Genomic DNA, 27,216 nt, shown 5'->3' with positions numbered 1-27,216 from the left:
ATAAAATTGGCAAGCACCAAATTATCCTTAGAACACACAAGACTTAAGTCAGGAGATGGTTTAGGATGCAAAATATTTTGTAAGAGACATAATAACAATTTATTTTTAACATTGTTCTAATGCAAGATTAATGTGTTGCCCTTGGGTTTATTCCCTTATCACCTCAAGGCCAGCTTTCCTTTTAGTGACTTTTTTTTCAAATGACTTCTCAATTGTTCCCATGAGTAACTTCCCTCATGATCACTATTCACACACAATGGTATGTGGTGCACTGATATCAGTATAAAAATTAAACTGAAGACTTCACATATATTTTTTGGACATACACATTTTTCATCAGCTGCCTTAACTTTTTTCTCTTACTTAAATCGTCAACCAGAGTACCTCTGTTTCTGTCAATAATTCTTTTCATCTACTTAAAAGGCATTTATGATTTCCTGTCCCATTGCCCCTATTTTTTCCTGTTTGTTTTCAATCAACGCAGTTAAACATTCATTTACATGTGTTTTTTCTCCTCTAGGCAGGTAATTTTAAGATTACGCTAATACATAGTTTGTTGCTTTACCTCCCTATTTTATAGTCTTTCACAGTTCAGCTTCTCTTTATCTTTCACTTTCTATAAGAATTTGTTATCCAAGCCAACTGAGCTAGGCAATATGTACATCTTGCATTACTATGGCCTCAAATCCCTTCCTCTAATCTAAGCAAAGAATGCAGATTCTTAAATGTTTTTATGCATTATCCTTACAAGCAACAAGCCTCAAAACACAAATTTAGTTATGCACTACTCCAACATGTTGATTTTCTGTGTTCAAAATAATCTTACCCATTTTGATCAGATCTTAAGGAAGCATTTCACCAACTTCTAATAAAAATTTACCATGGCATTCACCCAGTTTGCATTAAAGTCACATTCAGCACCCTCTCAAACACCCAGCACATTGTATACTGCTAAGACTAAAAATCTGTGTCCTTTTTCTACAAATGTGCTTTAGTAGTTTAAGATCTCAATCACAATGACCAGTGAACGGTGATCAATATGGATGAGGTTACATTCAGGAATCACAGGAAGGTTATGCCTTTATAAAGGAGCAGTCTGTGGTGTGCTCCAACAACGTGCTATGCCTGCATTCCACATGTTCAGCACAGTGAGGCAGTGCTCTGGCTAACCAGCAAGGTTAGACTTGAATGTATCCTGACTCAAATCTTACTGCTGTAGAAGCTGCTCATGAATGTGCACCCTGTCAAATCAAGAAGCAGACAAACATCGATACTTGCCAACACCTCACAAAGAAAAAACTGCAAAGAGACACGTTTTGCCTTCACCCACACCCGAGGTTAGCAGTTACTGCAGTCTCCATCAAGAGAGCACTGAATGCATTAACTGTTCAGAGCTGCTCACATTCTGGGAAACTGTTACTTGTTGCAACTTAACCTAGGCCAGTAAAACTCCAAGACAGTCTTTTCTGGCCACACAGCCAAGAAAGATTGCTATCAACGGTTTGATCAGATTGCACCACAACTGAGCAGTTAATTTTCAATACAGTCTGATTGAACTGGAAGGGTTCATCGTCTTCCCATCCTGTTAAGATCATTCAGGCTGAAGAATCCAAAAAAGTTGAGACTTCTTAGCACACATATCAGCAACATCTCTCTAAGGTACTGCTGGTCTGGAAGCTAAAGACAGGCTTACTTTCCAGGGCCCACTATTTTGGTCAACCCATTGATTGCCAAGAGTTCTGGATAGGTGAAACCTGAGCTACAGGCATGTCCACTAGGATGTGACACCAACACATAGCAAACCATTTAAGAAAAGCTGGTGAAGAGTTGGCACACTGTATTAATTATTCCTTAATTGCCAACTAGGACTGGAATTTAACACAGCAGATGTGAAATTGCTTTACTGATCATCTAGAATATCCTCACCCATCTTCTGCAATTCCAACAGTGTTAAAGACCACTGCAGAATTCTCTGTATTGGACTTATACAGCAAATGATACCAGAACTACTTTTTGCTGTAAAATACTAAGCCTCTGCCATAAAATTAAACTATGCTTTTCTGTGCAAATAATTTCTATGGCTTATAAGTTTACAGTTCAGTATCTTTTAAAAATGTACACAACTTTATTTAATAGTAATACAAATCTAGTCAAGCAATTAAGACAAGGCCTATAAATTTATAGTGTAATTTGCAAATAATCAACCTACCTTTCTCTAAAACACATTTCCAGAACTCCATGCTATACAGCTATTCTTACTCATAAATTTGCTGCCCCTAGTTTTAAAGGAAGTTTGTGGTAACCCCTTGCTTATCACATCACTGAATTGACAACTTAATTTTCAGATCAAGGATCATACGTGACTGATTTAGGACTGCTTACACATCCAGAGAAATGCTGTAACAGAGTGTAACCTGAAGAATATGATTTCCATAACTCCTGATGATATAACTGCCTACTAATCTAATATTAAATAATTACATTATTTCAGTATAATAATTATCTGTCATGAGACACGAAACTAATGAAAGACTCACCAAAACTAGGGAAAAATTTCTGTCTGGAAAGCATGCCTAGTGTAACTGTCATCTAGAAACGTTTGCTAGGAAGCTGGTTTTCTTCTGGCAGTGTTGATTTAAAGGTTATCCAGTCAGATAAGCGCAAAATGAGAATTCATTAAAAAATTTCACTTTCTCACTGAAGCTTGCAAAGTGCATCAGCAATTAACAATTCCTATCACTTCCCCCAGTTCACCATGTGAAAAGGCTCAGAACTCGTTTTACAAATTGCTCTTTTGAAGATCAAAGAGAAGCTGAATTTGTCTGTGTGTGCTCTGGATGAGTTTGTAATTTACTGGAACTTTCAGAGGCGGCTTGGCAGCACACTCATTTGACAGCCCCAGGATACAGGATTCAGGGGAGCTCTGTGACTCTTCCCTTCTAAGTTCCTTCCTTGCCTTTAATTGGCACCTCATTAGAAATTAATGAAAATGACATCCTCTGTTCTTCCTGCTCCAGGCACAGAATGCTACAAAAAAGCCCATCACAATTCATAACACATTCAATTTATATAGCAATGGCTCTTAAGCATTATTTATGAGATGTGAATTTCTTGTCAGCAGTTAATAACTTGTACAGAGGGGAAGCAGAATGAAAAAAAGATCTTGAGAGTATGTGTGTATGAAAATAAACAAGCCTTTCTGCAGTTGAAAAATGCTGTGTTTGAATTTGAAGAACCCTTGCTAGAACTCCTTTCAAAGTAGGGAATCGTTTTTCTTTGTGCCAAAGTCTTGCTGCTCTGTCCAATCTGTCTAAAATTCCATGTAGTGTCAAGGGAACAAGCTCAGCAGCATCGCCTCTCTGGACAGGTCTTATTGGAGGACAGCAGACCAAATACAGCAGTTTCCCAAAGAATTGGTATAAATCCTTAGGTCTAAGGAAGCAGCTCATTCTCTCTGTCCCTCCATTGCACAAGTCCTAGATACTCTGAATTAATATCTGCAGATGTATCTATATAAAAACATTATCCAGTATGTATAGATTTTTCTTTCCACTGTGTCCCACTAAAAATCTCACTAGAAGAGTCACCAAAAGACGCCTCAATGAAAAAGGAGAGGATTTCCAATGCTTTTAACATTACGACAGCAATAAACTTGCTGTTCTGTGGAGTCTTGATAGTCAGTTTGGATTTTAACAACAGTGTTTGGAACAATGTAACGTTTATGTGGTTAATCCTTTCTCCATACATCCAAGCACTCACATGCATTTGTCCTTTTAAATATGGCACCTGCCTTTCTACTGATTCTGACTATCAGAACTTTCTGTGGTGTTTAAAGATGAGGGTTTTTTCCATGCTTTTTTGCATTGCTTTAGTTAAAGATCAATATGCCAATGAATTTGATAGCAGTGGTACAAAGTCCAGATCAAACCATGTTTTACCTTGGCCGTTACTTTTTAAGACCATACATGTTTATTTTACACCAGTTGATTATATTTCCAACGCTTCCAGTTAAACATGTGTCACCACCTGTGCTTTTCAACATGAGAAAAAGCCTTACCTGATACAATATGGATTTACAAACATTTTAAATTAATGAAAATTTAAACACATTTATTCTATCCTATTTCACATCATGCCCTTCCCAGAGTTTTTGATCTGGCTGGTTGTTCATGACCAAAGCTACCAAATTTCACAGGCAGCAGAGTAAAGTTAGTGAGAACGGTGTCTATAAGGCAGCTTCTTTAAAAATGACAAAAGCTACATGCTGTTGAGTACTGAAAAAGCAGTTTAGTTGGTGTGAAGCTGAGATGACATGTTCTGATCAGTGGTAGGGTTTTGTTTGCTTCTTATTAATATTATTATTAAAAGTAAGTAGTGCAGGGTATGCCTATTTTCATGTCACATGAGAGCATTTCATTACAGATAACATACATATACTGAATACAGCATCAACGAAACATTAGAGCTTCACAGATACACCTAAGATCTCCAGTTTTATCAACTGTGTTGTAAACATGGAAATAAGACTCCCGCTTCCCACATCTCATTGAATGAGTGGGATATAAATGTTTATTATACATCCCATATAGGATGTAATATGTAAAGCAGGAATGCAAATATTGATTTCCTCATTTATTGCTGAGGATCTCAGAATTTTTTGTTTCATATTCATGATTTATTAACACATTTTATGAACTTTAACAGATGTCTTTCCATAAAGCTTTATATATTCATTGGAAACTACTGAAAGAACGATTCCTACAATATTCCAACAATGTTCAAGGAAACGTGAGATGATCCAACTAGAAGCATTTGTCATCCATTTATGAAAAAAAAAACAAAAGGGCCAGTCATACACAACGTAGCAACTAAACAAACTTCTCCAAATGTATGAATACAAGCATGGTCAGAGCGCTTTCAATACATGACTACGAAAAAATAATTAGCAGGTAAAACTACTATGTGCATTATCTCTGGGTCTCACAAACACATTTAAATGAGCTCTGTACACAATTGTTCCATGAAGGACAGAGCATCTCCCCTTGGAATCTAGTCACATTAATTATTGTTTCAGAAAGACTATTTGCATGCAACGTAAACTTCCAGATTAGCTGTCTGCATGAGATTATCAGCCTCAATTCAATTAGCTGAATAATATCATCAATGTTTGAAAAGCCACACTGGATGTTTTTAAGTCTTCTCCCCCCCATTAACTGTGAGAATGAAAACATTTTCAGTTAAAGGGCTTTTTTTGTTTTAACTTTTTAATAATAACATAATTATAAAATGCAGAATGTAGATGCTGACCTATGTTGCTTTAAGCTCTGTAAAAACTCTGTCGTCTTTGCATATTTACTGATGCGCTTTCTGTTTATTCTCCTGTCAAGTGGGTATGATGCTCTCCCGCGTTACAGGGACTTCTGAAGCTAAATTCATTAACATCTGAGATCTCTTGAGACAAGGCAGTACACCAAGGCCAAAGTTTTAGAGGGGAAATTATAAAGGAACTAATTATAACTTTTTACTACCAGTGGAAGCTACAGCTTCTGTTTAAAGTATCTTTGAAAGATTAAAAAAAATGCAAGTGTTCTCTGTATTTCCACCTTTGATACGGATGTGAGCACGGCTGCATTAGAAAAGCCAGATGCTACTGACAAACAGTACTCACCACAGCGACATGATCCCAGTTCCTGCTGTACTAGCTCCAGTTTTGTTTGGCACTGGAAGCATCGGCGTCTACTCTTCTGTTTGGATCGACTGGTTTCTTCAGGCCTGTCGTTACTGTCATCCAGTAGCCGTGGCCGTTTCACAGGAGAAGCCTCACCCTCCGACTGTGAATCTGTTGTATTCACAACAAATATTTTAGGCAAAATATTAGAACTTCCTTGCTGAGGCATCCCTTTGGGCAGATTAAAGGTTTATTGCTTTCAGCTGGGGTCAGCACCAAGCAGCACAATACTTTCCATTCTGTTGCATACATATTTTTTCTTAACAATCAAAATGAGCATCAAGCAAAGGACAAATTTTCTTTGTTCCCTAAAAGAACCCCTCCTGCTGGCAATACTGAATATAAAATGAACTGAACTGATTAGCTTTCTTCTAGCCATGGCTGGGTCATACAGAGATATATGTAGAGTACACACCATCCTAAACAACAGCAGGCTTCATCTGTCATCTCATTCAGTTTCTCTTCTGTGCCTTCTTTGCTCTCCCTGCACAAACTAACTGAAGTAGCCTGCTGCTCAAAAACAACTCAACACAAGTTTGACCTATTTCCTTCCTAGGCAGAAGGGAGATTTTTAAGGCACAGCATATAAATTACATCTTTTATGACCATACTGTGCTTTCCTCTATTTCCACACGGGTAACAATTTAAATCTAAATCAGTATACAACAACAATACGAGCCCAAACAAAATAAGACCAACTTGTCTGTGCATGCTATAAATTCAAAGTGCTCAGCCATTTTCAAAGAATTAGTCAGAATACTATTTGCATTAATAACTTTATACATTTCAGCTTATAAGAAAAGGTAAAGTTCAGGACAGTGTTAACTGCAGGTAGTGTAGGGCCTTTTGTCTGTGTTGTCTTTCTTGCACAATGGAGAGTATGTTGACCAAGGGTCTGGAGTAGCACATGAAATGCACATTACTGATACCCAAACTTCATTTTTGTGGCATGTCAGAGGTGGCGAATTTCAGCAGACCTGCTGCTCTGCAATCTGAGCTAGGTCAGGATAGAAAAAACTTTTTTCCCCTTCCCAAACTTGTGCATAGCAGAATCAGTTCTGGATTTCTTCTTAATAGAAGCTGCAAATAAATTTAACTCATACTAAAAATTAAATAATTTTTAATAGTGTTGCAAGGAAACTAAGTGCTAAAACCCAGTACTGCAATCAGTTACACTAGTTCAGTTAAATTCATTTTGAAAGAACATAAATGCAACAAGTAACAAGATAACTATATCTTTTTGGCAGAAAGATAGCCATGTTTTCACCTCTAAGTTTCCACTGTGTGGTATCCTGTGCCTATGGGGAACATGTCTACTTCATGTTAGCTGTCCTGGATTATCCACGAAAAGATAACTATTGAAGCTTCAACATTGTCCATATCGTCCTTATTTCAATGATCTTATCTGATCCACTGCTTATGAATATCCTTAAGCAAATCTCTAATGAAGTCAGACTAGGAATACTTGGTAATGTCTCCCTCTGGGGTATGCTCTACATGGTTTCTCACATGCAGTATAAACTGATCCACTTTTCTTACCTGTGTTTTGGGCCTTGTCTCGCAGTGTTTTTCCATTTATTTGGCTCCAATCTCACAGCTATTACAAATATATAACTTGCCTCCTTTGGGTTTACTTTATTTCTGTCACATTGCTCTTAAGATATGCTGAAAATGCACCTGGCTTTACAAGAAGTACAAAGTTTCTACACTGCACATTTCATACAAAAGTGAACTGCAACTGCTTTCTGTACAGTATACAAGTGGTAAGCTTTTATTAAGCTGCAGTAATTTTATCTGACATGTGCCTCAACATAGCCTTCTTTTTGATCTATGTCACAGATTACAAAATACATCTATTAGGGCTAAACTAAGATTTGTACGTAACATGTTACAATTCTGCACGCCTGAGCATGCAGGAGCCTTGACAAGGAAAATAAAGTAGTGCACAATGAATTAATAAATTTATGGAACAACTAGCTCTGTCTTTAATTGAGTCTCTATGGAAGATGATTCAAGAGAAAGACCCTCTGAATAGACCGCCCAACTCTCAGAACAGAGGTCCCAAGTCATGCTCCAAAGCAACAGTCTTACCACATAGACACTTGTTTTCAGAGTGCTAAGAAGAGTTGCCCAGTCTTGAATGTAGTAGGGTGCACCTATCAACAGACAGCTTGGCTGCTCCAAGCTGGTCAGCTTGGGGTTCAGTAAAAATCTGTTACAGTCCACCTTGTTGCCCAATATGGGGAACTACACAATTTGTTGTTTATTCATTACTCAGAGAAACAGATATTTAGAAATAGCTACTTCCCAAAGATCTTTGCTTCTGGGAAGATAAGCTGTTCTGGTAGTTCTCACAAGCAAATCTGGTATTCTGAATTAAGCTGATGGAATCCATTATGGTCTGTTTATAATAAAGGCTAAACAAAGGATTCATGTGTATGACTCAACCAATGTCTAATCAGTTAACGAAGCCATGTGCTTTAGTGAGAAAAACAGCTATCCCGTGTTGGGCTAGTAGCCCTATAATAAAAGTATTGCATTACACGTTTCCTATTAATTGGTAATGACTATCTGAACATTAACATAAGTTGGCTAAACAACTAGAAATGAAAATTTAGGTATCTAATTTTGTTTAATACCCATCTTTTTGTCGTAAATTAAGCAGTGTTAACACCAAGATACTCTGAGCCCAACTCCCAGGGACAGTACCAGATATGTGATCAGTGATTGCACAGCACCTTGAACACACCAGCCCAAGCTAATACTCATTACAAAACAGACCAACAGTACACATGATTGTATCTACTCATGGGCAAGTACAAAGAGCAAAGAGAAAGCACAGATTGGACATCAGAACTTTTAGATTCAATCTTGCATGGATTTATCATGTTGTCAGGGCACAAAGCATGTGGATTCTTGTAATATTACACTTCAGAGATCTGATAGCAAAAGGAAATTGTTATGCACAGCTTTACTACCTGGATCGCAGAAAAGAACCCTCTAAGAACAGGGTAGAGTGCTGCAATGAGACTCAAGGGCAAATTCTCAGTGTAAACTATAAAACAATAAAAAAACAGCTATAGAGATGAGGATTCTTTCAAACAGTGACTGGCAGTGGCTTCTGTTAGAAGGACGGTTCATCCTTCTAAGGATGCTTTTAAGAGAAATTTTCAACACTCAACCTGCATTTTAGCATTACACCTAGACCAACAAATACCCAGTCATAGAATAAAAAAGGAATACTTTCATTTTACATGCAGACATAAAAAAATCATAAAAATTTCCTGTAAAAAAAAATGAATAGAGATGAAATGCCCCCAAAATTTCACAAAGAGTAACTGTCCCGAACACTCTCCAATTGCAATTTTCATTCAGACTTAAGAAATAAGGATTTTTCTAATCTATATCTGATGATGAAGATTCTTTTAATAGTGGTGATTTTATCAAACTGTCATTTGAAATAAGAGAAAATTAATTTAGCTGGCAGAATTGAAACTGGAGAGGCTTTTCTGGCAACAAGAAGTAGAATAGTTTTCTTTAAAATTCTTTTATGTCTTGGCCAGAAACTCACGTTTGTTTCTTACTGTCACAGTTTGTCTTCATTATCTAGGTTTGCCCCTCAAAATAATAAATGGTGTCACAACTGCCAGAGCTGAACCCCACTCCTACTCTCCAGCCATGAAGGAGTTTTGCAGGCTGCATGCACATGGGTACACTAGCAATTATGCTCTTCCATAGCATTTTGGGGAGAAGGTGGGAAGCTTTAAACCCAGCAGACATGCGGGCTAAGAAAATGTAACAGGGAAGGAAGAGGATGGAAGAGGTTGGAGGAGAAGCCCTCCTCTACTGCTGCTTGCTTCAAGAATGAAATTAATCTGTTTAATATCTGGTTCAGTGACAGCTTTTGCGGCACCCAGGTTTTTTTCTTTTCATGAAGAACACACCACACTGACAGACTGACATCTGTGATCTCAGCTGCCTGTGCAAACATCAGGAAGAGCAATAATTAATGAACCTTCAAACATCACTGACATCTCCTCTGAAACTATTTTAAAAGAAGCCCAAGCTGTTAAAATCTCTGACCATGAAGAAACTCGTATGGTCACAGACAATAACTATATAACAGGGATTAACTAAAGTCTGAGCAGTATCTTGTTGCCACTTTCTAGATTTCGGGGGGTTTTATTTCCTTCATTATTCCATTTTTAGATAAGAGATTACTTAATTTCCTGGCATTTTAACTATGCATTAGAAACTTAATCTAGAGGAAGCTATCTCTTTACAAATCTTTCCTATCCCATTTACCAAAATCATAATTTCAAATCATCTCCTCTACTTCACATAAACTTAAAATTAACACAGTTGTTCCAAAACCCATTTACTTGTTGACTCCTAATGAAAAGAGAGAAATTCATGATTAACATCTTATGAGCCAAGTTTGACAACCATGACCACTTCAGTTCCTCACTGTTGTAGGGTAACACCGTGGAAATAGTTATTTTGAACTCTGATATTTTAATTGGGATTAACATCTCGTCCTTTCATGCAGTCATAACTATCTCAAAGCTGCATCAGAAACCTAAGTGCGTGCCTCTTTGGAAATAGCCATGCTCATAATTTCGTCTGTGAATTCACCTCAATTTTTCTTAAAACACTACAGACAGATGTCTCAGAAATTCTTACATTAACAGTTTGGTACCATTTAACCAGGCAATCTCTTCAGTATGATGGCAGTGCCCATAGAATCACCATTTCACTGATTTATGTTTTCCTCTCCATAGAGCTTAACAGCAATTGCACTAAAACTCATCGTCCCTATACAATGTGGAGCAGGGAGACTGCATAGGAATAGCCCCTGTAGAACTCAAGTCCCATCTGCCACTTATTTGCCTCAGTGTGAAATCACTCGGGAGACTACAAGTAACTGCCAGCAGTTGCACTACAACAGTTATTATTTCTTATCAACTATCAAAACCATTCAACAGTAGTTGTTTCCAGCTCTAATAAGCAAAAACAACCAATCAACAACAACAACAAAAAAAGCCACAACTTTTTGCCTAGCTGTTTGAAATACCTAATTGAAAGAACTGCTTTAAGACACTCCAAATTCAAGACATTACTGATGTGTGTGACAATTTTAAAATTTTTCTCACAAAGTTCGAGCAGAAAAGTGAAAGAATGTAAATAAATTGCTATTGGGTGTAAGAAAGCAAAATAATGATTATTCTAAACACTTCCATTGGAGAGAGAGAAGTGTTTAAGAGTCAGTACTCAAAACAAGGTCCCTCTCTGTCTTTCTGTCTGGTGTTTCTCTGCTGAGTGGTCTTCTGGCTGGAGATAATACACACACCCGCATGCTGACCTTGTCAAACTAACTTTAACAAACCTCTCTCTGCTTCCTGGCTTTCTTCTCTTTTGTCTTCTCTGTGGGGGGGAAAAAAGAAGCACAGCCCCTCTGGGGGCCAGAGGGCTTTGTTGTGTTTTTCTGTTGATTGTACATATTTGTAAATGTTGTGAATAGTGTATATTTGTACATATTCATTGCGTTTCATCTTAGACTGTAGTTTTGCCTGTAAATACAGCTTCATTTACTTCTGGACTGAGTTAGCCTGGCTATTGTTAAATGTGGGAGGGGGATTCCAGCTCTCCACTGTAACAATGTGTTAAAGATTCTACCAGCAAAATTTACCTTCTCTCTTTGCAATAGAGATGGAGAAAAAGCTTCTGTTACAGACAGTGATTAAGTGGTTTTTTTTTTATTTGATGAACACCAAAAGACAGCAACAAAAATTAAATTTAATGTGTACTGCTCTGACAGTGAACAGTATTTTTGAGCTGAACAATAGCATGGTTTAATTTCCCCAAAATGAGAGATGGCACATGATGCATGCCTTGCAACGAAAGGAGAATCAAACTAATTTGTACCAAGTACTTTGCTAGCACAGTAAATGCAGGCATTTGTAAAACACAGAGATGAACTCTGCAGAGCAGCACAAGACTTGTGTATGTGGCCTTGTGTTGTGGGTTTAAGACTGGATGTCTTAACTATAGAGAAAAAAAGTCCTCCAGGGACTAGGGACCAAGGAAGTAGACACTAGAAAAACATAATCTTTTGTTATTTCATCCCATCATTCCTGCATCTCCCCTATATACATGGACAGCACAGGCTGTTCTGCCCTTTTCCTCTCTCTCTCTCCTCTCAGCATGCTGAGCTGTTATCTCTCTGGTATTTGCCTGGCTAATTTTTACCTTGCCATTCAGGCCTGGTTGGGGGGAAGCAGGAAGGGATGAAGGGGGAGCGGGGGGTAGGGGGGTGGGCATTGAGGTTTGGCATTGAGGGCTGGTTGAGGGGCAGGTTTGGAAGGCTTTTGGCCTAATGAGGTTGTTGTAAGGCCAGGCCAAAGGACTGGGCCAAGGCTGAATATGAATTTGAGTATTTTGTATTTGTGTAAATATTTGTGCACAGTATTTCCATTTAACTTTCCAATTCTGTGCGTGGAATGTTTTTATTTTACTCCTTTTGGGAGGCGTAAAGTATCTTTGTATCTGTTCTAAACCCAAGACACCTTATTTTCTTAGGAATAACAGCAGCTGCTGCTCCTCATCTCCAGTGGTTTACATGCCTCAACCAAATTTGTGTTTTAATCACACTTTCAAAATGTAACACTCTCCAAGTAATTTTTATATGTATATGTGTGTATGTATATATATACACACGTGTGTGTGTGAATGAGTGCCAATGCATATATTGCTCCTCCCCTATGACTTCAGGAAAACAGAAAAATGTGGGAGCATAATCATACAAAACCATGTAATTCCAGTAACTTCCCAATATCACATATGGAAACAATTTTTCACTGTACGAGAGACCTGACACTGACACAGGTTGCCACAGGGGTTTGTGGATGCTTCATTCTCAAAAGACCTCTGGACACAGCCCCCAGCCTGCTCTAGATTATCCTACTCTGAAGCAAGGAGGTTGAACCACTGGGACTCCGGAGGCCCCCTCCATTATCAACCATGCTGTAAACTCAGAGAGATTCACGGAAAGGGAAAAAAACCACCCCAACTTATATACTAACTCCTTCCTACCGCTCCTATTTTTTTGTTTTCCCTCTAAACTTCTATTGTTGGTACTACCATCTGTCAATAAAGAATTATACTGAACTGCAGTGTAACTTAATGAGGCTATTAACTATCACCTCTAATGGAAAAGAGACTAACCTAGTGCTAACAACCCAGATGAATAAAATGCACATTGAAAGATCTATGATGAATGGTGAACTACATAGCCATGCATTTTAACTAAGTTATAATTACCAAAAGTATGAAAATGTCTATTATTCTTTCTTGTCAATAAATTTCAGAATTGCTACATTAAGTGAAAATCTAATTAATTTTCATCTCACACTTAAGTTCCTATGCTACATGTTTTGTAGTCAAATTCTTGCATTACTCCCCCCTACGCTATCTGTTTGTGAAGTGGGAACACGTTGTACAGTTCAGCTGAACACTTGGTCTTGTGCTTGCTGTCCATCCCTTGCTACAAGAGTAAGCAGCTGAAGAACATGTTTAGAACCAGCTGCTGACAGTAAGATCATATGCAGACAGTGACTGCTAGGGCATCCAGACACAAGACTTGATTCTCTTTGTCTTGATTACTCAGGACAGTTTATGCCATGTAGAAGCTTGACACTATTCTGTTAAGGGAAGTTGGTTTTGGTTGGTATTTTTTCCTTCTTTTTTTTAAACCGCTGACAAATAGCGTCTCAGGTTGTTCATATATTCAGACTACTATAAGGTATGAACCTTGAAAAGGCCAGAAGAGAAAACTGGCCACAACACTAAAGTCACCAGTTAAAAAAAAAAAAAATTACAGGTATCAATTCAAACTTATTTTCTTATTATTAAATAATGTGTTTTAGCAGCACAGCATTCAGGTTGAGAGAGGGTCAACAGCAGATTCTGATGACAGTTAAAGCTGGAGAACAAATGATGTCATAAGTGGCCTAAATAATCAGAACAGGATTAAGGATTATTAAGTGACGGAATAATGCACAAATACAGATAGCTAAATGGAAAAACAGAAACACAAGAAGGAAGGAAAAGAACCTGTAACATGGGAATACACATGATAAAAAAATTAAGGCAAATCATGAACATTCACACCATCTGAAGACTACTTACTAGTATTCAAATATGTATATTTTCACATGTGAATATGTATATGCAAACATACAGAAAAGTTTACACTGGTTCTGATAAAATGGGAAATTAAGAAGCATTCAGAAATATCAGAGTTTTATTCTTGCTGATTTTAATGAGAGCCCTCATAGGCTTTGTGAAGTTCCCTAACGCTGGATTAACAAGAATAAATAAGGCTACAAATACTGCATATTCACTAGTCAGCTCAAGAGTGCATAAATAAGTAGCGCTGCTCTGCTTCAAAATCCTAGTAGTATACTCCAGCTATGTCCTCATCAATCAGATGGTATACGGGATTCAGGAAAGTAATTCTTCAAACTAATAGCCTAAACCCAGTTCTATATAGAAACTACTTGCTCTGTTATTTTGCATTCATACACTGAGTTTTGCTTAGCATGCTCTTCCCCCTCATTGCTGCAATGAGGGTGTTCCAAGGCTAAGTCACAGGTTCAGAAGAGGAATCATGAAGAACTCTTGCCTGGTAGCAGTGGAAAAAAAATATTTTCCATATTTATTTTTCCAAACACTTATTTGTCATTAGCTGCTGAACCTCAGTGATGCCATAAGGAACAGAAATTTCACAATGAGACTATAATTCCAAGGATTGTAACTGATTAATGTCAAGGAAAATAACTAAGAGCTCTTGTATTTTGATATAAATTTTACTGAATGTATTAAGAGTAGATTCTGAAATATACAGCTAATCTATCTTCAAAATATGCTTTCTTTTGATTCAGATATTTTGAAGCTTAAAAATCAGTTTATGTTTTGATTGTGCTACTTGTTCTAGCAATTTTTGTGAGTGAAAAACCCCAGCCCTGGCAAAGAAGCCAATTTCTGCACACCTGATTTCTGTTTACAAAGCGTCAGAAGTCAGGCTGGTTAACTGGGTAGTTGTTATTATTTTGAAAGGAGATACTTGTGAATCATCTACGCTAATCTGTATCAAAGACCAAATCTGCACAAAGGGCAAGGTAGTATAGATTGATGCAACAGTATATGCACTGTCTTGTATCTTACATACATCTTGTCTCTTACTCTTGCTCGACCCTCTTTGGTCCCAAGATGTTGGTCTCATTGGTTGTTCCATAAAGATTATGTTATGGGAAATAATTTGAACAGGAATAGCAAAAAGAGATAACTTGTTTACATAACAATTCAGTGAACATACAAATATTTATAAACCGCTTCAGAGGAAGCTACACTTTCCCCTGTGTATGCTCTGACTGAAGCATATTTCCAAGAGGCTCTATAATTGCTTCCAGGAATTTTTAAGGTCCTTATGAAAATTAACACCGAAATGGAACACAGTGAAAACTTGTATTTAAAGGCTGTCTGATGCTCACTGAAATCATTAGTCAGAATAGAAGCCTTCAGCAATAGTCAGATGAAAGCTTTGGGGCACTGCCCTGAAATCAAAAAGTACAGCAGTAACAGGATCATGAATTAGTTCTCTGCAAGATACACTTGTCTTAATTTAAGAAATATATATGGCTATATGATTTTAAATATATTTTGGGCCAGTTATTTAATGCTAAACTTGTTTTAAAAAATCTTTAGTGAGATAAAATAACAAATTTAGAACTATAAAAAGCTATATCACATTTGTTAAAGCTTACCAGTAAGAAAAAGCCTCAAGGTGAGGCTCAATGGGGCTCTGGGCAACCTGATCTAGTTGATGTCCCTGCTCACTGCAGGGTGGTTGGGCTAAATGACCTTCAGAGGCCCCTTCCAACTCAGGTGATTCTATGAACCTCGATTTCTTTGCCCTTGAATTTAATGGAGACAACATTTATTTTAAGTTCTGAGCTGCGATTTTGTTGCTTGGGAATGGCTAATGGCTTTCCAGCAGTCTGTGTGGAGATAGTGGTAATGAAACAGGGAATTCGGAGCTGTTGGGTGCATAACGTGAAGTAACCTTAATAGATGTATTCTATAATATAAACTATGTACCTACTGTCAAAGGTCTGTTAAACGATGTTCACAGAGACCCTGGTATTTCTGAAATTTAAACATGGCATGAAACCACTTAAAAAAAAAAAAACCAAACAAGACAGAAGTTGTTTCATTTTAATTAAAATACACATAAAGAGTAAAATATTTAATTTTCTATTTCAACAAATTCAAGGACAAATCCTTTGTCATCATGTCCTATACTTTAATACAAGTCCATTGAAATTTAAAAGATAATGACCTTTAAAGCATGTAATTTTCCATCTGGTAAGTATTTCACAAGCCAGACTGAAAACCATCTTTAAGGACACAGAAAAATATTTATCATATTACACAAAACTAGTTTTATTTCTTAAAGCTAGAATCCTCTCATTAATTACTTCATTAGATTGATTACAAATGGAGTTTTTCCTAAACAGGAATTACTAGAACGTTTTATAAATGTCTTCAGAACACTGTGTAATATTTCTAATTAATCTATACAGCATGTGAAATTGGGCTTTCATAGCCACATTACATTTTTTTTGTCCCTTCAGCCACTTTAACTATCTAGTTTCCTTACTTTATGAACAACACAAAGGAAAAGAACACCCTGGGAACTAGTAAGCATGAAAGTTAATTTCAAAGAAATACTGACTATGAAAAGGATGAGTTTCCATTCATCTCAGTTTCGTGTACTTTAACACAGGCGATGTGAGTATTTCTGTCCTAGTATCATAAGAAAAATAATCTATTTATTTTATCTTGGCTGTACTGAATAGACAAGATAGGAGTCACTGTTGTCACATCCTGTCATGCTGCTGCACGCTTTTTCATTTCTGAATGTTGTATTTTTTCCACTACTCAGAAGAAAATTCTCTTCTGAAGTAAACAGCATGAGTGATCAATGTATGAACTATGAAGATGCTTACAAAACTTCTCTTTAGATTAAAGAAAGTACAGGCAAAATTTCAAGGCATTTTCTTTCATTGTGGTTTAGAAAAGAGATGATTTAGATGTCTAGCACAGAAATGTGCTAGACTGTGATAGATAAAAGACCAAGAAAGACTTTTGGGGCAATATTACCAATTATCGTGTGCTAACAAGCTCTTAAAAACCTTCCCAGGAACAGCTGAAGTTTTACTAAATCAGAGGCAAGCTATAGCTGACTTTTAGCAAAATGTTTTGATGTATTGACCCCCCCCAACCCATCTCTTTAGATTATTCTACCACATTGGTTTTAACACATTTAGTCTAAAATGCATGGGATGCATTTACTGAAGAGACCATTCAGGTGACCATATCCACCATTTTTAATGAGTGAGGGTGATCTTGTAAAGCTGAACAAGGTGATAGTGACAATAAATCCTACAATTGTAGGAAGTCCTTAAACTTGTTTACAGATATGACTATTTTGGTCCTTACCATTAGGAGGTTTTTAACCTACAAAAAACACAATGCTTTGAGAAGGCTCTTAAATGACTAGTACTGGCAACAAATGCAAAGTGTATCTGAAAAAAAAAAAGCAAGCTTGAGTGTATCTGTTCAAGCTCCTTTCAGCAGGAGGGAAAACAATCTGTCCATCCAGATAGATATAGAAGCACAGAACAGATAATACAAACACACCACAGAAAGAGGCAATAAGATGAGACAGTAAAAACGCATCAACATACATCATCTGATCATAGTACAGTGTCATCTCCCAGTCTCTGTTTAGCTCTTGCCACATCAGTGCAAGTTCTAGACACTTTATCCTGTTTATAATTGCTGATGAGCAGTAATAGGGCCTCCATGCCTCAGCTCCTGTCCGTTCCACTTCAGAGCCCACCGATTAGGTTATAACTTTTATTTACAGCCTTGCTTGATGCACTGTTCTATTAGTACAGCTGGAAACTGAGCAGCAGGGGCAGGGCAGGAGGGGAAGAGAGGAAAGAAGAGTGTCCCTAATGGGCACTATTATTGCCAGGACTGGGTGATTTATTGAGCTGCTTGAAGGCTGTTCTATCATCACTTTCCTGTTGGTGAGAGAGCTCCAAGAAGGTTGGATTTCTAACACAATGCCCTCCAGAAGTCAAACACTAAAGAATACCTTAAAAGTCCCTTGGAACACCAATGAAAAACATACAGCAAAGTTGTTTCAATGTCTTTTGTATATATTTTTTTTGCTCATGTGCTTGACAATTCAGAGTAATTAAGAAATAAAAATAAATAATTTAAAAAAAAAAATCAACTTAGTGGTTTACTAGGTCTTTTTGTCCTTACTCAACACACAGTGACAGAAAAAAATATTACAGAATCACAGAAGGTTAGGCGTTGGAAGGGACATTGAAAGATTATCTAGCCCAACCCCCCTGCCAGAGCTGGATCACCTACACCAGATCACACAGGAATGCATTCAGGCTGGTTTTACCCTCCTGGGCAGCCTATTCTAGTGTTCTGTCACCCTCACAGTGAACAAATTTTTCGTCACGTTTACATGCAACTTCCTATGGCCCAACTTCCACCCACTGCCCCTTGTCCTGTCATTGGGCATCACTGAGAAGAGCCTGACTCCATCCTCTTGGAACCCACCCTTTACATATTTATAAACATTAATGAGGTCACCACTTAGTCCCCTCTTCTCCAAACTAACGAGAAAATTAATGATTTCTTGGGTTTGGCTCTGGCTCAAAATTTGTGTACTTCTACCACAACCTGCTCTTTTTGTAACTCCAAAAAGCTCTCCTCTCGATTGTATGGGTACAGCCTCAAAGCAAATCAGATTTCTGGCACTGTGGCAATCAAGCACACACCTTACTATATAAGCATTGATAAACCCAAAACTTCAAAAAGGACCATACAGCTTTGCTTGAACAGTGAAAGAACTGTTTGCCTCTTCTAGACCCAAGTTTTACACTAGAAAAAGCAAAAGCAATGAGACAAATAATGTAATCATGTACAATATAAATACTACCACACCCACCTAGGACAGACAGCCTCATAAAATGTGAGCTGTCTGCACATATATTAAATATTAAAGATGCACATTTCTCATAAATAACTGCTGAGAAAGAAAGTACTTAACGATGATCCTTGTGGTCCCTTCCAACCCTGACTGATTCTATGATTCTATGACTAAAACCTCACTAACTTTATGGATACAATGCATGAATTTATTGTGTCATTAATGCATTTTATCTGACTGTTTCTACTACATTCTTCATAGCACAATTAAAAATCAACTGAGTGCACTCACACAGTTCCACCCATTTTTTCCAGGTATCTTTAATCTGCATGAAAATAGTTCAAAACCTGGCTGTTTAGAACTGTGTATTAAATCATCATTAAAGTTGCAGAGCAGAACAAGAAGAGTAATATGCCATTTTGCACTGCACTTTCACAACTCGGGCACTCAATATAAATGGGATCTGCATGCCCTACTGACTAGAGTAAGACTCACAGTATCTGCCATTAATCATGACATTACCTAAGCATTAAGAACCAAATCAAAACACGTCAGCAGCTATATGCTAAGCCATACAGTCTCATCATTTTTCCCACAAAGTCTTCAGACTGCTGGCTCCCAAAATCTTTGATGCATCATCCCAGCTAATTATTGTGAGGCTTTATTAATTCTTTTCACTAAAATCCTTGTCCTATGGGCACATTTTTGAATAGAAGTACTTTTTACCATAGCGATGATTCTGGTGAACAAGGAGGGAAAAACTCACTATTTGATGTAATAAAACAATTTATCTGAACAGCTCCTTCAGCATGCAAGTTGATAAGTACATGAGGTAAAAAACTTTTTTTTGTAAAAACTTCTCCTGTGTCTTGGCAGATTTATTGTTTTGATCTTTCTTCAATAGTTACATTAATGCTAATAAAATATGAAAGGTTTATATCTTCCTTAATATCCTCTTGACAGGAACCTACATGCAAGACAAGTAGGTCAAATTTCTAATTTTCTGTCTCAATGCTGATATATGTCAGACTTCATGGAAAAAATCTATGTTTGAAGGGGAACAAAATTACACAGATGAATTCCATCAAAATGTTCCTCCTTCAAAGCTCTTCCAAGCAGAAGAAATGTGGAATACTGATAGAAAAGAGGCTTATATGCAATATGTAGTATTGACAAATACAGCTTGTATCACTCAAATTGCTTCCTGGGAAGGGGCACTAAAGTGAAGTGAATGTAGTGTGAAATAGTCACCTACATAGTCTGCTGCTTATGCCTCTGGATATCACATAATTTCTGAGTAATATTTTGTAGCCAACATTTTCTTGTCGATTCCCACATTTTTCCATACTCCAAAATGCGAACTATGCCACGGCCATTTATTTTAAAAACTGAAGTTTTCTCTGGAGAAGAAAGCTGCAACTCCTGGTAACAGGTTTGTTAGTGTAAGGGACTACAAACAAAACATGCAGGTCACTGAGCAAATAATGCAAAAAGATTTTGGGGGTAATTGAAGCAATATAAAATCATTATATTTAACTGACTCAGCTTGTGGCATCAAATCTCCTTATTTTCTTGCTAAACACACACAAACGATTAACATACAAGCATGTAGGGACCAAACATTAGCATAAACCAAACCTAAGAGTAGTACTGAGCAAAGCCAGCCAACCATTTAATGTACATTTTTCAATATGTCCATTAGCCTTATCAGCTTTATTCTAACAAGATTTTACTTTTGCCATTTGCCACTTCACATGGCAGATTGAGTTGCTTTTTTGATAATGACAAGCACATTTTTAAAAACAGTCATATAGTACTCTCTATATAGAGGATCTATCCTACTCTTACAAAGATAGGCAAAGAGAGTTGGGGTTGTTCAGCCTGGAGAAGGCTTTGGGGAGACCTTATAGCAGCCTTCTGGTAATTGAATGGGGCCTACAGGATAGCTCAAAAGGGACCTTTTACAAAGCCCTGTAGTGACAGGACAGAGAGTAATGGCTTCGAACTGGAGGAAGCTAGACTTGAATTAGACATTAGGAAGAAATTCTTCACCATGAGGGTGGTGAGATACTGGAACAGGCTGCCCAGAGAAGCTGTGGATATTTCACCCCTGAAAGTATTCAAAGCCAGGTTGGCTGGAACCTTGAGCAACCTGGTCTAGTAGGAGGTGTCCCTGATCATGTCAGAGGGGTTGAAACTAGATGATCTTGAAGGACTCTTCCAACCCAAACCATTCCATGCCTCTATGATACTCTCAGTTTTCAGTATCTGTAGCATCACAGAAAGATTTTAAACTACCCTGCAATGAAAACAGTTAAGTATCACAACAGTTAAAATATAAAGAAAATACAGTTAAGTAGTATCATAAGCAAAGCAGATTAGTTTGAGCAGTAAACATTTTTGTCTTGCTTAGGTACATCTTCACAGCTATGTAGAAAAGAAAATCCACAGTCTTCCTATTCTGACAAGTTGGACCCAGTATCTTCCAGTGCCAACACAGAACATTCTTTGACAAACAGCACTCACAGCAATGTCACAAATTATCCAGCATTAGCTGACAGATCTGCACCAAATGCAAACTAATGTAGCTTCTTCTTAATCTTCCTTTGCTGCAGACCAAGCCAACTTGCATCATCATACGTTTGCTACAAGCTAACAACATGCATGTACAGAACAGCTACAATTCAGCTAAGAATACAGTAACTTTAAACTTTTTGAAAAAATTACTTAAGAGGAAATTTACCTTGAACTTCTGAAATATTAAGATCCCTTAATCAGACAGAAATGCCTTTGCTTTCTGCACACTCAGTACAGTTCCACTAGAACATAAATGCATATACTGACCAAAATTACTTTGGAAACAGACTGCTAAAAAATTATGACTACCTGCCACTGCCATTCCACAGGTACTTGTGGCTTCCCACAGTGGTTCCGGTGGAAAGGATCACAGGAGGTTTCCTTAATCCATCCAAAACCAGCCTGAAAAAGATCTGAGCCAATGCAGGTAACTTGTCTGCCTGCTTGAATGAGTGCTCACATGATTCTTTGTGACAGATCTGCTGCAGAAGCAGTAGCTTCAGCCTATCAGTTACCTAAAATGTCCTTAGTAACACTGGCTCTGTGAGAGATCATCCATCTATATACTCCATGAAGAAATAAAGTCACTGACAGGACCCAAAGAAGGTAGAACTTAGTCTCAATGACAAGATCACCTATCTATACTGCATTTTCCATCAGGGAAAGTAAAGACAATATACTCCAAACAGTTTTCTACACAGTACTTTGCATTTAAAAGCTGAGGATTTTCACTGTCATAATTGTTAGAATTAACACATACAGAAGTAATCAGTTTATGTTTACAAAGATTAACTAAAAACATAATATAGTAGAATTACCTGCCACACAATTCCTTTTATATATACACATTTCTGGCAGCAAAGCAACAATATTTATTTTCATTTGACATTTGTCAGATCTAATTAATAGCCTTGACTGGTAAACTATAACCTCACAGTTAAATATTATGCAAAATTTAATTCCTTGACCCCCACAAAACACATACCTGAGTCACAAGATCTTTTGGTTGGTGTGGTTAATGAGGCATGAGCTGTACCTGTGCATGGCCCACCTGGAAACAGAAAAGATCATATGTCTCAAAATAGCACCTATATTTAACATTTACAACCACATCAAGATTATACTTAGGAATATAAAATGCTGAGGAGCACTTGTCTTTGGAAAGCACATAGGGAAGTAGTCTACTATTTTCAGTCTTTCTTTACCAGTCAAATCCAAATGCGTTGTGCTGAAAAAAATAGATGAGAAGTTGGGACAAAAAGACAAGTCATGCTACACTTCATAAATATTTCAAGAGTTTTAGGAAAATACAGTACTGCAAAATTGCAATTTCTCCAGCGCTGACAAAGGTATCATTTAGGTGAGAACAAAGCTAGAACTGAACCTAACTAACCCAAAAGTACTCCAAGAGACAAAGTGATTGCTTCTCTAATGTGAACAGAAACCTTGTCATTCACTCCACTGAGATACAACTTTTATCTTGTACTCAGGATGTTTTCAAAGTGTGGCACAAATCTAACAATCTCTCCACGTTTAAGGTGTTTTTGCTGAAATCTGGACTCTTGCCCACTCATCTGGTATCTGCTTGGTAGTAAATTGCTCTCTGGCTTTTTTCTTAACATGCATCATTGTTGCAGAGTTCTCCAGAGATCTTGTTAAAATAGCAACCAATTGAGTGTACTCAGCAACTTGCAGTAAAAACAGATAAATAAATAAAAATAAACCCCATATAGTGAAGCCAAGACAAATTGACAGTAGCATTGCCAGTGGTAATAACACATCATAGCTTTGATAATTGGATATTATAAATTGGATGATGCCGAAGAGCCTGAAATTAAGTTAGATCTAGTAAAGGCTGGCTATCAAACTACCAGTAATCAAGTTTGCACTGGACTGCTGGTGACATAGTACTATGCTGGCAATAAAACAGAGATCAGCATGACAGGATAATCTTTAACGTATGTCTACATGCCCTAAAAAATACTTTCACCCTTAATTTTTTTTTTCAGTCTTTGCACATCTGGAAAGTAGCAAAATGGCTTTGGTAATGTTTTTCTCTTTTCAAACATTTTCAGGTCTGGCCTGGTAATAAACTGTTTCTTTTTGCTTCTCTTTGAGATGCTTCTCCTTCAAGTTTTTCTTTCATTTCTATTTTTCAGTAAGTATCGGGTGTTGGGTTACTTCACCTACTTTTTAAAACTTACAGCATGGTAGTGCTACCAAAAACAGTAAAAAGGAGAGAGATGGGTAAAAAAAGAAAAAGTAGTATCTGCAAGTGGGAAAGAAAGATGTGAGGAAATTATTTTGGTGCATTTTCTAGGTGATCCTGCCCTGGCAGGGGGCTTTGACTAGTTGGTCTTTTGAGGTCCCTTCCAATACCTCATTTTCTGTGATTTTTTTTTTTTTAAATTATGCACTCGGCAGTAAAGATCTCACAAGTTCACAATCCATTTTCTAGAGATGGACTGATAAACTTCTTGAGCTTTCTTTTCTCCCCAAGAAGTCCCTTGGCAACATACACCATTTCTTAACTGCACAACAGATAATCTTTACAATGGCCAACAAATCAGCTCTTGGCCTGCAGGCAAACACTGAGGCCACTTATTAGGGCCTGACCTGAGGTTACACAAAGTGAACATGACTACAAAATGTAACATATGACATTGCTGTATTGTGATAGGCCACAGCATAAGCAGCGGGCAGGAGTTACAGTATTGTGAATGACAGCTGGATCTTTGCAGGCTGAGAAGTAGTGGGGTGGTGAGAAATGGCTGAACTCCCCAGGTAAGTGGAAGGCAGCAGTGGGGACTCCTCTGCAGAGGCAAGTCTGTATACGAGATGAATCAAGCTTCCTTTTGCAGTGAGGAGAACAGGGAGGCATGGGGTAGATGCCTTTCCTGGCCAACAGAAAGTGTCCCAGTTGGATGGATCAAGCGTTCTGGTATCACCATGTTGGTGCCTGCTCCAGGCCTGACAGCAGTGGCAAACTACTGGTTTGCAACAACCAGAAATTGCCAAAGAAGCTCAAATATTTTTTTAACATTTTTTTTCTAGGCTAGAGTATAAAAGCTGAAAATATAATCTTGATCTGTGTCAGTAACATCATTGCAAAAGGCACAAACACTGCCTAGTCTAGGATTTGGTGTATTTGGGAAGAAAATCAATACTGCAGCAGGTCTCTTAAGTCAGTCTCAGCTTTCGAAGATCAAGTATATAGTATTTGGTTTCAGTACAGAATTTGTGTAAATGATACATACAACAGGATATGGAATATATCAAAGTATACACAACAGGGTATGGAATTGCAGTGATCTGAATTTATACCACAGCTGTCTCTTCAGATGAAGTAGCTCTCCTTTAAATAGTTTTAGTTACATTCTCCCAGTTTTCACCTAATACACATCACAGGCATCATCACTGTGGATTATCAAATAAGACTACTCCTGGTAATTATTGTACAGTAAATATTTACAATAGTTGATACTTTCAGTGTCCACCCAAGTAGGATCACACTCTCTGAAGTACAGTAACTTGGTATGTAGTCTGCACTTCCCCATATCAGTTTTTCTTTTATCTTGCCTCATTAGGTATTACATTCATATAGCTTTGATTTGTATAGCACAGCACCAGAGTTTCAACAAAGAATATCTTGGGATTTGCATGCATGTACACGAGTGCCTAATAACCAGAGAATGCAACATGTCCTTTGCAGCACTGCCTTCTGCTACTGTTTTTGATCCACCATTAAAAACATCATGCATAATTCAACAATATGCAGCGTCGGCTTGACTGTGCAATTCTACATGGAAGTCATTATGTTGAATCTTTTGGTACACAACAGCTAATGCAGGCATGTTTGTAGTATTTGAAATGAGGCACTGTATTTCCCACAGCTTTGATAAAATCCAGCATGGAAGAAAAAGGAAGCCAAATAATGTTAAAACACCAGCCCTCACTTTATAATTTAGTAGGATCCAGGATATACCTGCCTCTTCATTCACAAAATCCACCCCCCCCAAACCTAAACATCAAAAAAACTAACAAAAATCCACCCCTTCCCAAAAACCAAACAAAAAAAAATTCAGGTGAATTTAACTGTGGTACATAAAATACTTCAGTGCACAGTGAAACACACGTCTAGCTTCTAACATACCCCACAAGGCTGTGTTTCCCAGCACAAACAAGAGATTAAAAAGAAAGAATAAAGATATCTTTCTACTCTATATCCAATTAACAGATTAAACAAGAGCTTCTGCTCCTGTGTTTTTCCAGTACATGGTTTCTAGCATTTGTAACTCCTCTTTCAAACAAAAGAAAACTTGCCTAGAAATAATGTAATCCCAACAGATGATTTAAATGGCAAAAATACTAAAAGCTACTGAAGAAATTAGAAAAATAGTGAGAATCGTTGAGTTTGCAAATTCAAACACAGAATTGATGAAGACAAAACAAGATCCTCTAATTTGAACACTACTATACATTAAAGCAAAAGGTCTTGTTAATGTAGCCAGCATGTTTTTGGCTTCTGGTAACCCTAGCTTTCTGTAACTTACTGTTAACTGTACTCTAAATATTGATTTGGAAAAGCTGGTTCCAGACCAGTTTCTCTGCTAACTCTCTAAAGTGGTAACATTTTACGTATTGCTTATATTTCTCTGTATATGTTAATATTGTTATTTACTATTACAGACTACTATACTTTCTATATAAAATTTACTTTTAGAGTGTCTTTCTGCATTGTGCACTGCCGTTCCTGAAAGATGATAAAAATTGCCAAGTACCATTGTCCTGCAGGCCTTTCCCTGAGGCAACTTCTTGTTTCCCCTTCCTGAAGTCTTTCTCTAAAGTGAATTGACTCCACTCAGTCAGAACTTCCTGTTCAAGTGGAAGACTACATAATCTCACATCTTCTCACTGTTTAAGGAAGGGCTAACTTTAAACCCAGAGCATGCATGTTAGATGTATTTGAACAGGACTTGGAAGCACTTTCTGAGCAGAGAAAGAAATGCAGAATAGAATGAACCCTTATAGTAATTAGAGTGAGTACAGTAATACAATGAAACAATTACAGATAACACAAAACCAGCAAGTCAGATAATGAACAAACATGAAAAAAACAGTGGAGGAGCCTGAAGTTCAATACTACTTGATCACAGTAACATAAACACATCCAAACAATACACAGCAGAGCCTTTCAGCACTGTCATGGTTGCTTTCCTGAAAAGCTACACCGATGCCCTGCATGCGACAAGACTGAGTTCTGTAAGAGGCTGGTAAGAGCGAGCCGCATTTTCTAACAACAGCGGTGTTGTCGCTAGAGACACAAGAATTACATGTCTATTGGCAACACAGGAAAGAAATCACCTTTGGAAACCTATCCAAAACAGTATTCTAGTTTTATATCTCCTGAACTGGTACACACATAATCTAATTAGTCTACACAGTTGAGTTTGAAAACAGTCATTGATTACAAACACCAATACATAAACAAAGGAGAAAAGACATCTCTAAATTCAGTCTGCAAAGACAAATACACTCTCTTCAAGGAAAAAAAAAAAAGGCAGAACTTTACAGCACTGAGGAACGGCTTCTTTGCTACAGAATGAATAAGATGCATAATTAATTGATGTCATTACTAAATAGCTAAGAGGTTTGTATCAAATACAAATGCATACTTTTGAAAATCTAATTTTACAAATTAGCCATTACTTACTGTTATGGTAGGGCCACGACATGGCCCAGTACAAACCCAGACAGGCCTTAAGATGTCTAGACAAGGTCCCTTTCTCTCCCTTCCTTCCTGCAGAAAAACAGGGCAACGTGGGAAAAA

General features: G+C 37.4%; 1 protein-coding gene across 2 annotated transcripts in view; it reads right to left on the bottom strand.

Moving 5' to 3' along the window:
- ZFAND3 (zinc finger AN1-type containing 3) overlaps nt 1–27,216 on the bottom strand; it is a 137,367-nt gene that overhangs the window by 14,542 nt on the left and 95,609 nt on the right. The window contains exons 4-5 of one of the 2 annotated variants that reach the window (XM_054398384.1): nt 22,372–22,437; nt 5,669–5,839 (exon numbers count right to left, since the gene is read on the bottom strand). In XM_054398384.1, coding sequence (XP_054254359.1) covers nt 5,669–5,839; nt 22,372–22,437 — 237 coding nt within the window. The remainder of the gene's footprint in view (nt 1–5,668; nt 5,840–22,371; nt 22,438–27,216) is intronic. The other variant, XM_054398391.1, reaches the window with a different exon arrangement.

Source organism: Indicator indicator, chromosome 2 (genome assembly GCF_027791375.1).
Source record: "Indicator indicator isolate 239-I01 chromosome 2, UM_Iind_1.1, whole genome shotgun sequence".
NCBI lineage: Eukaryota > Metazoa > Chordata > Aves > Piciformes > Indicatoridae > Indicator > Indicator indicator.
This window is presented reverse-complemented; position numbering and strand designations above follow the sequence as displayed.